Source organism: Kogia breviceps, chromosome 14, assembly GCF_026419965.1.
Source record: "Kogia breviceps isolate mKogBre1 chromosome 14, mKogBre1 haplotype 1, whole genome shotgun sequence".
Taxonomy (NCBI): domain Eukaryota; kingdom Metazoa; phylum Chordata; class Mammalia; order Artiodactyla; family Physeteridae; genus Kogia; species Kogia breviceps.
The window spans coordinates 22748565-22763320 of NC_081323.1; the positions used below are offsets into that span (position 1 = coordinate 22748565).

At 44.7% G+C, this 14756-nt stretch overlaps 1 protein-coding gene across 4 annotated transcripts in view; it reads right to left on the reverse strand.

Moving 5' to 3' along the window:
* Positions 1 to 12319, reverse strand: part of AAR2 (AAR2 splicing factor) — a 62138-nt gene extending 49819 nt beyond the window's left edge. For 2 of the 4 annotated variants that reach the window (XM_067012258.1, XM_059038082.2), the window contains exons 1-3: positions 12248 to 12313; positions 8744 to 9552; positions 4688 to 4917 (exon numbers count right to left, since the gene is read on the reverse strand). In XM_067012258.1, coding sequence (XP_066868359.1) covers positions 4688 to 4917; positions 8744 to 9500 — 987 coding nt within the window. In that variant the 5' untranslated portion in view covers positions 9501 to 9552; positions 12248 to 12313. Of the gene's footprint in view, positions 1 to 4687; positions 4918 to 8743; positions 9553 to 12030 lie in introns of all 4 variants that reach the window. The other 2 variants (XM_067012257.1, XM_059038081.2) reach the window with 2 other exon arrangements.
* Between the last annotated feature and the right edge of the window lie 2437 nt (positions 12320 to 14756).

The following is a 14756-nucleotide window of genomic DNA, read 5'->3' on the forward strand; positions in this document are numbered from 1 at the left end:
AAAAAAAAAAAAAAGAGTCATGTACCACAATGTTCATTGTAGCTCTATTTACAATAGCTAGGACATGGAAGCAACCTAAGTGTCCATCCACAGATGAATGGATAAAGAAGATGTGGCACATATAATACAATGGAATATTACTCAGCCATAAAAAGAAATGAAACTGAGTTATTTGTAGTGAGGTGGATGGACCTAGAGTCTGTCATACAGAGTGAAGTAAGTCAGAAAGAGAAAAGCAAATACCGTATGCTAACACATATATATGGAATCTAAAAAAAAAAAAAAAAGGGTTCTGAAGAACCTTGGGGCGGGAAAGGAATAAAGATGCAGACATAGAGAATGGACTTGAGGACGTGGGGAGGGGGAAGAGTAAGCTGGGACGAAGTGAGAGAGTGGCATGGACATATATACACTACCAAATGTAAAACAGATAGCTAGTGGGAAGCAGCCACATAGCATAGGGAGATCAGCTCAGTGCTTTGTGACCACCTAGAGGGGTGGGATAGGGAGGGTGGGAGGGAGATGCAAGAGGGAGGATATATGTATACGTATAGCTGATTCACTTTGTTACAAAGCAGAAACTAACACACCACTGTAAGGAAATGATACTCCAATAAAGATGTTAAAAAAAAAAAAGATTACGACTCACTGAGGGTGCAGATGACGGTTAGCATTTTTTAGCAATAAAGTGCTTCTTCACTAAGGTATTTTCTTTTAAGACATAATGCTACTGCACACTTAATAGACTATGTATAGAGTAAACATGACTTTTATATGCACTGGGAAACCAAAAAATTCATGTGACTCACTTTTGGTGATATTCACTTTATTGTGGTAGCGCAGCACTGAACCCACAATATCTCCAAGGTATGCCGGTACTACAGACATCATTGTCAGAGCTAGTGTTTTCCCTCGAGAGTTAAAGATGGACACTAGTATTTCTAATACTGGCAAGAAATGAAGCTGGAGAGCCTATATGGCTTATTCCGACTAAAAGTATTAAAAAAAAAAACAGGTTACATGACTATATGCCTAAATGCTATGCAATCAGTAATAAGAATTCTTATTTTGTATATAATTCTCTTTATAACATACTATTAAATTCAGATTATCCTTTCATTGGTTTTAAACAAATTATGATGACTCAAGTTCTTTCAAATAAAAGAAAAAACTGTATCTATTTTTAGAAAACAAATAATTTTTATTCAAGCTAATCCATGGGATTTGTAAAAACCAGTGGCATCTATTCAAAGGGGCCTCTAATGGCAGAGGGCATTATGTGGCTGATTTTACACAAGTTAATGTGGCTGTCTTTAAGGGCTCACACACAAACAACAGTCCCTCTCCATGGGTAGCAGCCATTTAAACTCTGAAGTAAGAAAGCCAGTTCCACTTACTTGAGGACCTGCGGGGAGAGAAGGTAGCTGGCTAAGGAAGGCTTTTATGGGCTGATTCATTCACTCACAAACACCCGGAATGACTGCCTGTGTGTAGGGTGACAGGCTCTCACTGCCAAGATGGCATCAGTGTAACTTGCCATCAAAAAAGAGAAAAGTTTTGTAATACCCTTTCCGCATTTTGCCTGTTGAAATCTGTGTCATCCTTCAAGCTCATGGTCAAATGCCCTCCTTCACAAAAACGCCATTCTTGACCCTCTGTCCCCTCAAATCTCAACCCTAGCCTGAATGAACCAACCAACCCCTCTCTGGTGCTCCTAATGCCCTTTGACCAGACTTCACTGTTTACACCTGTCATAGCAGGGTCATCTGTTCACACTGCCACAGGAATTATGCACTAAAAACACCCAATAACACAAAGTGAGATCAGTGCTAGGCCTCAAGTAGGTGTTGAAGATAACCAGACAAACAAAAAATAGGCTTCTGGTAAAAGCCCATGGCTCAGTGGGAAAGCCAGGCAGACAATATATACATTTCAGCAGGCACAGCCTGTGCAATGTAATAGTGACAAGTACAAAGTAGGCTAATAGCATGGAAAGGAGGGAGATATCAGGGATGGCACCACAGAGAGGGATGCCTAGAGGGCATCCTGTAGGATGAACAAGTACATAGCAGGTGGAGGGAAAATCAGGTTCGGTTAAGAAGACATGAAACATGGGTATGAAGTTTCAGTTGTGCCAGATGAAAAAGTTCTAGAGATCCTCTCTGCTTATAGTTAACAGTACTGTACTGTACACTTAAAAAATTAAGAGGGCAAATCTCATGTTATGTATTTTTTTACAATTAAAAAAAAAAGAGGAAGGCGTGGAACAGCAAGACATGTCTGGCAACTTGCAAGGAGACCACTGCTGCTGGAGTTGATGGTGGAAAATAGGGAAAGGAAGGAAAAGGTGGAGAACAGATTAGGAGCCCGATCAGAATGGGTGTTATGACCGAGGTTTGGGCTTTTAACTTTTTAGGCAACGAGGGCCACAGAGAAATAGAATCAGACGTGCATTTTGGTGGCAGTGTGGGAGACAGGTGGACTGATGGGGGTAAACATGGAAGTTGATAAACTCTGATGCAGTCTAGATGAGACCTAAAGGCCTGGGTTAGGAAAACGGTACTGCCTCCTAAAACACTTAGGGCTACCTGGATTTATCTGGTTAATTCTTTTGTTTACTTTCCCACAAAATCTAAACTCCAAATCAGGGACTCTGTCTGCCTTGCCCAGAGCTACATTTCCCATCCTAGAACAGGGCCTTGTATACAACAGGTGCTAAGCAAACACCTGATAAATCAATGAAGAGATGCTTCTGCACAAGTCCTTCAACTTCAGAGGTTTATGTCAGCTGCCTGATCACAGGGACTCTTCCAACAGTATGCAGGTTTTAGAAAAGTGCTCTGTACCTCTGAGAAACAGGTTAACTCATATATATATTCCTCAACACTCTGAGGAGAACGCTGTATATAAAGAAAGGATGCTGCTGAAAAAACAGGTGTTGATATATATTTTTTAAGGCACATGTCCTGGATTTTTCCAAATAATGACATCAAATCTTCTTGGTGAAAAGTCCAAAGACAAAATTCTTCTAATCATCAGCTTTGCACACCCTACCTGGACATCAAGCAATCCAGCTGGGCCCTTTCTGCTTTGTAAATCATTGCTGGCAACAAAGTCTCAGCAATGAGAGCTCAGCTGCTGGTCATGCTGACAATGGTTGGACAGCCAACGACACACTGTGGCCCTCCTATGTTTGCACGACGGCACTAGCGCATGTCACAAGGGCAGCACGTACTCCCGCTGCCAGAGGCCAGTTAGCAGGCTGCTGCCTCCTACTGCTCTGCAACCCATGACCCAGTAACTGGGGCGATTTTCCCTGCAGAGGAAGGCTAAAGGGATTTAATTTCGCTGTGATATCAAGAACCAATAAAAGGGCAGTTTTATAACTCTCATGAAGTGGAATACACCAGGCTCAAACCATCAGCCTGACTGACTCATCCCCATGGTCCACACAAATCCTTCAACTTCAGAGGTTTATGTCAGCTGCCTGATCACAGGGACTCTTCCAACAGTATGCAGGTTTTAGAAAAGTGTTCTGTACCTATGAGAAACAGGCCCCTGATAGTGTGTCCACTAATGTCAATCAAGACTCTTTTCGGGGGTGGGGGAATCTACACTATACTCGGTATGTAGGGGCATAAGCATAGGACTTAAACCAAGACTCAGGCCTGGGTACAAATCCTGACTCTGCCACCTACCAGCTGTGTGACCTTATATTAATGATTTAATCTTTTTGAGTCTCAGTGTTCTCATTCGTAAAATGGGAATAATCCTCCCTGTCTTACATGCTCCAGAGAGATTAAATGTGGGAACCCATATAAAGAGATAAGCATGGTGCCTATTAAATGCCAACAGGCATTTAATGACTGTTCATTCCTTCCCTTACCATGGGTGAGAGTGGGAGGTTAGTGAATAGCCACCTTTTAAGGAGCAGGCCTGTGGGGGGGTCTCACACACAGTGAGAAAGAAAACACTCATGAAACAGAAAGTATGGAAACTGACAGCCTGCAGCTTCTGCCTCTTCTATACTTGAGAAAGTTACACAATGTGAGTGACAGAGGCTGTCCCAAGAACATAAAGGAAGCTAATCTGTTTGCAAAGGGAGGAAATAGCACAGGATGAAGACTGTAAGTTGTTTGAAGCTTCTTCCCTAATTATCACTCATAATGAAAATTTAATTGCTGAGTTAAAAGCAAATTTCACTTTTTCTGTCAGAGAATCTCTGCAGAAACTGGCACATTTTGTTTGAACAGGAAATCAAAGTTACTTTAATGCCTAAATGAGATCTAAGGAGCTGCAGATGCTTCCTTGGGAATAACTAGCTTCAAAACTCTGTCCTACTGGTTTGCAGCAACTTACAGCTACAGGGAGGCAGAAATAAAAACTGTTTTGAGCGGAGTTGCTCAAGGGGTGGGGCTGACTCAAATTCCAAGTACCCCAGTGCTAGGAACCTTGGGGTGTGAGGTGGGGAGAAGGTGGTACACAGAGAGGGTCTCTGGAATTAAGGAGCTTATAATCAAGTAGGAGAGAGAGAACCAGAGAACAGCCTACTACTAGGAAACTGAAATTAAGAAAACTTGGCTCAGGAAAGAATAGCAAAAACCAAAAAGGTAAGCCTCCAAGGGTACTTTCACACACCGTGGCCTTAATTCTGACCCACTTGGGTGTCAGCCAAAAGCCTGCTCACCTGTAAGGTGCTGGTGAGGAAGTTGTCCTGGGAGACGATGTCCACAAAGAAGTCGGCGGGGATCTCGCCAAGCTGGTGGTACAGGATGGAGATGAGGTTGACATAAAGGGTGTGGTGCTTCACCATGGCCTCTTCTGACCGGCACAGAAGGTTCAGGAGCCGCTTCCAGTGCTCGAATGCCTCATAAACGTTCCCCAGCAGGAAGCATACAAAGGCAAACTGGAGTTCACCTGAAATGTGCAGAGAGGAGAAATGATCCTGAGGGAGAGGAGTACTGGCTGACACTACTAAGCCATCAGTTCCACTGGGCCTCAGCAATAAGTGGCTTTCTATCCTTGTCACTCTTCCAGTGCCTGGCACAGGCTTTTGCACCTAGCAGCTGCTCAATGAAAGTTTGCTGAACTGCTATAAACTCAAGCCATGAGAAACCAAACTGGTTTTGGATTTCTGTGATATCTGACTGCAAGAGAAGAGGCACACATAATATTTGCCTAGCATTTAACAAGTTTACAAAATGTGTCCATGGATATTACGCCAAGTGGATCCCCAAACTGGCTGTCCATCTGAAATACTAAGAGAACTTGTTAAAAATAAGGCTGCCCAAGCCTCACCACCAGAGATACTGGTTGAGGACAGATGATAGGGCCTCAGTATCTGTAGCTCTAACAAGCTTCCTGGGTGATTCTGATGCACACGGTCTGCTTCAGGGTCAGGGAAATGCTGCATTACACCACATAATCCTCAGCCCAACTCCACAAGGTGATCAGGGAAGGTGGTATTTGCCTCATTTCATAGATGAGGTCAAGCAAATTGCCCAAGGTCACACATCTAATGCTTAGCAACTGAACAATGGAAAGAAAAAACAGATTTCTTTTAAAAATTTATTTATTTTATTCATTTATCTTGGGCTGCATTGGGTCTTCGTTGCTGTGCGTGGGCTTTTCTCTAGCTGCGGTGAGTGGGCTTCTCATTGTGGTGGCTTCTCCTGTTGCAGAGCACCAGCTCTAGGCGCACGGGCTTCAGTAGTGGGGCTTCAGTAGCTGTGGCTCGTGGGCTTAGCTGCTCCGTGGCATGTGGGATCTTTCTGGACAAGGGCTCGAACCCATGTCCCCTGCATTGGCAGGCAGATTCTTAACCACTGCGCCACCAGGGAAGCCCTAAAACAAATTTCTGTCGGGTGGGAACAGTCCTAGAGCCTCCCTGAACAAGAAAATTCATGAGTACTTGTTCCAGGGTTAGCCTGTCAGCCAAATTATTTTTGTTTGTTTAATCACAGGGCTCTGTGACTTGATCTCTATGAGCAGCCTGTGGTTAAGAGCATGGGCTCTGGAGCCAAAATGCATAGGTTCAAATCTCAGCTCCACCACTCTGCAGCTGTGTGACTTTGGGCACGTTACTTAATCTGTTTATGCTTCAATTTCCTTATTTGAGGGTTGTAGTGAAGATTAAATGAATCAATATAGTACATATAAAGCATTTCGCATAATGCCTGGCACAAAGTGTCACTCAAGAAATCTTAGTTATTATTCCCACCAGATCCCTGTTTCAAACAGAGACCTGGTAATCCAGAAGCCATTGTCCTTGGGCAAGCAGCTGGGTCTCTAGTTGCCAAAATAAACTGTTGGTGATCAGAGATGCTCTCTCTGGCTTCAAATTTTTTTTTTTTTTTTGGTACGTGGGCCTCTCACTGTTGTGGGCTCTCCCGTTGCGGAGCCCAGGCTCCGGATGCGCAGGCTCAGCGGCCATGGCTCACAGGCCCAGCTGCTCCGTGGTGTGTGGGATTTTCCCAGACCGGGGCACGAACCCGTGTCCCTTGCATTGGCAAGCGGACTCTCAACCACTGCGCCACCAGGGAAGCCCTCTGGCTTCAAATTTAAGGAGGGCTTCTGTGGTATATCTACGTGTGGGCCATAAGAAGAACAGATGTACTCAACACTAAATACCTCTTTAAACGCATGGTGTCTGATCTGTCACCTCTGGAGACCTGGAAAAACTAGTTCTCTGTTCCTAGGCTTGTGGAACCAAGTTTGATTTGTGTGGATAGCTACCTGGGTCTAGATATTTTGAACATTTGATAAATATTTTCAAAATATAGTTAAACTTTCTATAGGTTAGAAAATTTAACCTTTTCTAGAGGTTAATGATTTGCTTCTTCAGTTGGCTTTACCTGGTTAGTTTGTGAAAATATGAGCTTATTCTCTGAATTTAGGGCATTTGTTTAAATTCATACATTTCTGGCTTAGTCTAAAATTAAATTATGATCAGAAATAATTTCAAAGGGCTGTCATAAAGATACAGTAATCCCTGAAACAGACCTTTTCACAAGATTACTTTGAAGAACTGAAATGTTTAAGAGGTAGAAAACAGGATTTCTGTTCTTTTTTTTTTCTGTTTATTTTTAAGCCAGAATTTCAAGTGTTACTTATTAAAATAGATACACCCCATAAAATGTCCCTTTTTATCAGCTAAGCCTATTATGTAAAAGGCCCTATATTCAAAATTCTCACTGATCTTCCAGTAGAAAAATATGTAAATATTGGACAACTTATAAAAGAAAAAATATTAACAGCTATTAAAGATATGACAAATGTTTGCTGTCACTAGTAATCGAAGAAATATAAATTGAAACAAGATGCCATTTTTCAGCTATCCACTTGGAAGAGACCTTTGCTAAATTGCCATATCAAATGCCAAGTCAAAGGTGATGGGCAACAGCCTCACCAGCTGGCAAGGATGCATGACCTTCTCCTGGCAACATGCACACTCTAATCCAACAATTTCACCCTGAAATGTATGCAGAAGGGCACACAAGGATATTCACTAGACAACACTTATAATAGGGAAAATAGGAACATCTTAAAGATCCATCAACAGGGGTTGGTTCAATTACTATGGAACATAAGTAGCCACTAAAGAGAAGTGACCATTTCAGTGACATGGAAAAATGTTTATATTAAAGCAAATTACAGAATAATATACTGTAGTCTTATTTTTGTAAAAATATCATATATACAAAAACACATATAATTGAATAAAAAAAGACTAAAAGGAAACATAAAAATATTAAACTGAGAAATACATAAAATATATATCTAAAAGATGGAAAATAAGTACAACAAAGTGTAAAAAAATGGTTATTTCTAGGTGGTGGGATTTGGAATTTTATTTTTGTTTTTTTTCTAGGATGAATATATGTTATTTTTTTGTAATAAGGGGGGAAAACAACAAAAATTATGACAATTAAAAGAAAATCACTGGGACTTCCCTGGTGGTCCAGTGGTTAAGAATCCGCCTTCCAATGCAGGGCACGTGGGTTCGATCCCTGGTTGGGGAACTAAGATCCCACATGCCATGGGGCAACTGAGCCCGTGCCCCACAACTAGAGGAGAGCCCGTGTACCGCAACTACTGAGCCCACACACTCTAGAGCCTGCGTGCCACAGCTAGAGAGAGGTCCACACACCGCAATGAAAGACCTCACGTGCCACAACTAAGACCCGATGCAGCCAAAATTTTTTAAAAATTAAAGAAAAAGAGTTGGACCTTTAAAAAAAAAAAAAGAAAAAGAAAATTACTCTTCTGGATGAAGCCTTGAGAGAGTCAGGAGCAAACTGAGGGGGGAGGTGGGAGGCCCCCAGGAACATGGGTTGGCCTGGGAACCAGGAGCCCTGGGCTTTGGTCTCACTTCGACTACACCACTTAGCAGCCAAATCCTTTCCCTCTATGGACCTCAATCTGTAAGATGCGGTGGCAGGGAGGCTGGGCCACACCATCAGTACCCAAACACAGGACTGTCTGCATCAGGTTCACCTACAGTGCTTGTCTGTTAGGTAGACAGAGAGATAAATTGCTGGGGCCCCAATCCAGATCTCTTGAATCAGCCTCCAGGGGTAAGACCTGGGGATCTGTATCTTTAACAAGCATTCTGGGCAAGACCGCCTCCTAGCCAGGTTTAGGAACCACTGGACTAGATAACCCAAGATGTACTCCTTGTTCTCAAGCCCTCCTACTATACACACCTCCCCTGGCCCACTCTCAAAGCCTTGTTCCTCCTCACCTAGCATGTCCTGGGGGCTTTGGGGGAACTGCTTGCTGAACACGGTCTCCAGAGCATAGCTCAGGTCCATGCTGTGCCTGGTTATCTCGGCCGGCGTGGCACCTGCCGGAAACATCTGTGTGGGCAGCTCGGAGAAGCGGATCTCTGTGCCAGCTCTGGGCTTCATCTCGGGCAGCCGGGCCAGGCCTTCCTGGTAGCTTTTGCACTCAGTGCCGCAGCGGGGTAGATTCTGCCCCACCCGGTCCTTGGTGTACTTCATGGAGAGCACAGGCAGCACCTCTGAGAAGGCACAGATCTGTCGACTCTCAGGCTGGAGCTTCTCCACTGTGGCCTCGCTGATGAAGTTGGTTAGTGAGATCCACTTCTTGAGTGTGGCATATGGGTAAGGTCCCAGGAACTGGTCCAGCTCCTGGAGGTTGGCCCTCATGGCCTCCACCACAGCCTCTGGGGCTGGGGACAGGTCTACCTCTTCCTGGACTGCATCCCAGCGCAGGACCTTCAGCCCCCGCTGCTGTAGGCTAAGGAAGAAGCCCATACGGGGGCCCACCTCCCTGGGATTGGTCCTGTCCACAGAGCTGTAGTGGAGGAAGTGGATGCCCGGAGGGATCATCTTCACACCCCGGAACTTGGGCCCCACCTCCCAGGAGTTGTAGTCAATGCCAAACTCTGTCCCCTTGGGCATATTCAGGATGACCACAGTGGCCCCTTCAAAGAAGAGGTGCTTGGCAAGCTCAGGATCCATCTGCATGGCAGCCATGGGACCAGTGGTGAGTGACCAAAAAGAAAACTTTTCTAGTTTTCCAGAACAGCTGAAAAAGAAATATATCAGAGTTAATCAGAACCTGGGGAAGGATGCTTCATTTGCTGAGCATTCTCTGTGTGCTAGATATTGAACTAGACCCCTGACATAATTATCTTCCTTTATTTTCACCACAACCCCACATTGTTTTACAGATGAAGAAAATAAGACTCAAAGAGAAGAGGGGTTTTGTGTTTTGGTTTAATGAGCAAGAACACTCACTTCACAGCTGGAAAGACATCACTTAAAGAAAAGTGACATGTTCAAGGTCACAGAGGACCCAATTAGAACCTGGGTACCCTGCCCTCCAAGGCCAGTGTTCTTTCCACTGTTCACTCAGGATCTACTCTCAGATCTCCTCACAACAGTGAATGAAGGCAGAGAAGGCTTGGCTGGTCCATTCTAAACTATAACTCTTCCTAAACTGTCTTAAACTATAACTCTGTCTAAAACCTATTGCTGGAGATTCCCCAGAAGAGTTGAGAAGCACCCACTCAGTTTGCTATAAGCCTCAGGGAAGGCCCAGAAATGGACCAAAGGTGGAAAGTGGGTGCTCAGCATCTAAAATTCACAAAAGGGTTGGGCAGTGAAGAGCTTTTAACCACAACCACACCCTTCTTCTTCTCCTACTTATAAAAAACCTGAAGTCCAGGGAGTGAAACGACTTCCCAAAGGGTTCACAGTTAGTAACAGCTCTGGACTGCTCACCCAGAAGGGATTCAGGAGGCACAGTTGGCCTTGGATCCGAAGAGAAAGACCATAGAACATTTATTTTGTCTACCTCTGAACTACCCATGAGGACACACTGATAAAACTTCTGTAAGCAGACACACACTGCCTCTGCATTTATAAGAATGGTTCCAGCATGAACTAATTTAAACAGGACAATTATCTAACCCTCTAGTCCCAAGACACCTACCTATTCAATTCAACAAATAACCCCAGAATGCCTGCACTGTGTCAGGATCTTCGCCAGGCACTAACAGAAATATTCACAGGGTAAGACAGTTACTGCCCTCTAGGCACTTCCAATCTAGCCAGACATACAAGCAAGGCCCCAAAACTTCACAAACAGAAGGACCAGTTGCCTGTTTAATCCTTTTTACTCATTTTATTTAAACAAACGAAACAAAATAAAACCATGAGGAAAGGAAGAGCAACCCTCTTCCAAAAATGTTAAGGACACATTTTATTGTCTTAACCTAATACCCAACACAAATGTCTCTCACTCTAAATCAGCATTATTTTTCCAAACTGAAAGTCACAACCTGTTAATGGGTCAAGAGATCATTTTAGGGGATCTCAATCAGCATTAACTTTTTTAAATAAAAGGACAGAATTTTAAAAATCAGAATACATCATAAATATTAAAGCTAAGTACTGTTTTCTGAAGCTTTGTGTGTTTGTATGGACTCTTGGTCACAACATAAAATGTATTTGTTACTGTAGATCACAATCAAAAAAGACTGAAAGCCACTGCTCTGAATAATTTATATCATTTTCCTATTCCTAATCTTGAATTCAGAAGGTACTTAATAAATATTTGCTAGATGAACAGCTATCGTGTTTAGAATAACTGCTCATCAATTAGCCAACTTCCCTGGTGGCATCTGTATGCCCCTCCTTGATAATGCCATTCCTTTCCTTCTATTTCCACCAGACTGTAATTCTCCTCACTATATCTTCAGCAGCTGGCACATGGCCTGGCACAAAGAAGATGCCTTGGGAGGCAGAAAGTCACATCCACCCACTTCTCTCTACCACCTCCTTAATCTAAGCTACCATATCCCTCACCCAGAGAGTGATCGCCCCTTCAATCCCTTCTCCATCCAATAGCTGGAGTGACCTTCCTTCTCAAAGCACTAATCTAAGCATATCACCACCCATACTTAATATCCTCTGAGAGGCTTCTCATGTGGCTCTTGGCAAACTAAATTCCTACCACGACCTACAAGGAAGGCCTGCGTGGTCTGGTCCCCGGCAACTCCTCCAGCTTGTGTCATACCATGCTTCCCCCACACGCTCTCTGTTGCAGCCAAACTGACCTCTTTCAGACCCTCAAACAGGAGGCTTCCCTGATAGAAAACTCTTCCCTCCCCTCTTTCTCAAATCATTTTTCTGATCTCTGCTCAACATTCATCTCCTCAGTAAAGCTTCTTTGACCGGGGCTAAGTCAGTTCTCCCGTAATTCGCTCTCACGGGCGCCTTGTATCTTTCCATGTCACTTATCACAGCTGCAATTTTGCAAATGTTAATTGAGGGCTGTCATCTCCAGGAGACGTGGGTCTTTTGTATCTCTAGCACATATTAGTCACTTGGTAAACATTTGTTTAATAAAAGCATTATACCCATTTTGTAGATAAGAAACAAAGCCTCGGTTCGGAGAAAAGACCTTAGCCGAAGTTACAGAGAGTAGCTCAGAACCACGTCAGGCGGAGCCACGGCCTCCGGCCCGCAAGTTCTAAAGTTACGTAAAAAAGCAAGTTACCGCGGGTGCCCCAGGAAGTCCTGGCGACGGTGTATCTGGTGACGGTTTCTCAGGAAGCAAGGCCTGTAGACACAGGTGGGTCCCACCACCGGCCCACAGTCCCCGCTAGGTGCCCTAGTGCAGGGCCCTCCGCGATCCCGAGCTGGGAAGAGGGGTGGCCGAACCACACAGACAAAGAAAGCAGAGGAGTTAAAAGAGGACAGGAGGCCGCGCTCACCGACTTGCGTCTTGCCTCAGGTTCAGGCACCGCGGAAGCGCACCGGAAGTTCCCCCTCTCTGGCGCCGGACTGGAGCGATGGGAAAAGGGGCCGGGCGGATCTCTCGGTCGCGGGAGAAACGGTCCGGGTCTTCAGGTTCCGCCCCATCAAACATTGCCTTTTGCTACTTTTAGTTACTGGTTTTAGCTTCTGAACAGTGGATAATAACTTTTATCAAACGATGCATTTTATATCCAGCTCCAGAAACACGTCCACCAGCCACGGTTTTTTGGTCTCAATCAGTCATGGTTTCTGAGGCTGTGGTCAAGTTCATGGCTGCCCAAGTAGCCACAGACAGAGGCTCAGTCGTGGTCCGGGTCACTCGATCTCTATCCGAGTGACAGTGTCACAGCTGGCCCGTTATCACCTGGTTCCAGCTTCCAACCATACTCAGCTGTGGAGGAGAGCTTCAGAAACCCAGCCCAGAGAGAACCAGTCTCACAGCAGTAGTCACCGCATCTGTCCCTCTAGCTATAACCACCCAGTGTCCTCTGACAGTGCAGGCCTAGTACGATATCTCAGTCAGGCTGTAAGCGCACCTTGAGGGAGGAAACCTGCCTGTCTTGTTCTCCACTGTTTTCCTGGAACCTAGCACAAAGCCAGGCACAAAGGCCCAGCTCAATACATATATTATGCATTTAATTAATGACAGTAATTCTTTATTAATTAATGGCTTCTATTTTGGAGCCTAGCCCTGTGCTGGGTGGTTGTATCAGTCAGGGTTCAACCAAAGAGGCAGAGCCAACAGGAGGTATATAAGAGCTTTATTACAAGGAATTGGCTTACATGATTGTGAAGACTGCCTAGGTAAGTCCAAAATCCATAGGGCAGGCCACTTGTGTATGATTTCTAATCCTTGCACTAACCCTACTAAGCAGACTTAGCATTCCAATGTACAGAAGAGAAAACTGAGGCTCAAAGAGGTTACACAGCCAGAGTGGCCGGGCTAGGAGGCAAACCAAGGTCTGACTGGTGACTGGCTGTTCTTGTTCCTATGCTGCTCTTTAGCTTGCCTGTCACACTTCTTCAGTGACAGCTGGCCATGCCAATCTGTCTCAGTCAAAATTCATCTCTTAGTGGGTTACAGACCAGACCGGGCCCTGCAGTCATGGTTGATCACAGTGAGCTGCTGCTGGATTAGCCAGAGATGGCCTCCATCAGTCACAGTCATGCGTGTCAATCTGTCTGTCATGTCAGTTCCATTTCCTGCATGACGAAGCTCAGCTCCCTCCCCACCCCTCCCCATTTCCAGCCTTAGGTGCTGAGCTCCTTGGTCTGTTTTCAGAGCTCCCTATTCTAGCAGGACTCACCATCTTCTGAAGCTTCAGGACACTGAACTATGGGCACAGGAGCCGTAGATGGTAGCTCAGGAATCCCAGCTGGTGGGTTGCATGTCCACCCAGATCAGATTTCTCAACCTTGGTACTATTGAGATTCCAGGCTGGATAATTCTTTGTTGTAGGGCTGATGTCCTGTGTGTTGTAGGATGTTTAGCAGCATCCTTGGTCTCTACCCACTGTATGCTAGTAGCACCTCTCAGTTGTGACAACCAAAAATATCGCTAAATGTTCCTTGAGGGACAAAGTCACACACATGCGTGCACACACACACACACACACACAAGTTAAGAGTCACTGATCTAAATGAATCAGCCAGGTTATTCCTAAGCAGCTTGGAGGCTGACTCTGTATTTATGGGAGACAGAGACACAGATCCAGGGTGGTTGGGAACCCAATGTTTGCAAACCTTGTCCTATTCCAGGACCCCAGGTGTGACAAATAACTAAAAGAAACCTACAGGGAAAATTCAGGGAAGCATTCACAAAACTCCTGGAAGCAATTGCCTCTGACAATGGACAGGAGTCTGGAGAAAGTTGAAGAATGGCTTTTCACTGCATAGCATTTTGTAGCATTTAATGAATTACCTTTAGAAAAGACAGTATTTAGTGTTTGAAGTTATAGGGAAATGCTCAGGACTTAAGTTTTTAAAAGTATTTAGAATGGGGGACTTCCCTGGTGGTCCAGTGGTTAGAACTCCGGGCTTCCCCCGCAGGGGGCCCAGGTTCGATCCCTGGCTGGGGAACTAAGATCCCGCATGCCTTGCACCACAGCCTCCCCACCAAAAAAGTGTTTAGAACAGCATGTACAAGGTGACTTCAACTCTGATAAAATATATATACATGAGAAAAGACTGGAAGAAAATGGACCAGAGAGTTAGCAGTGGTTCTTGCTTGTGAGATTTGGGGTAGTAAAGAAAGGTGGTTTGGGGTGAGTTGTCTGGTAGAATGAAAGCACGTGTAAAGCCAAAACCAAGACCTGGACCACATTGGGATCTGCAAATATTTCAATGAAAGTGTTGTAGGTTGAATGAAAGTGTCCCAGTTGGGATCTCTCCACCCAGTTTTAGCCCTTCCCGCAATGCCAACTTGTCCTTGTAGCCTAGGTCAGAGACAGAGAGATGCCAAGGCAG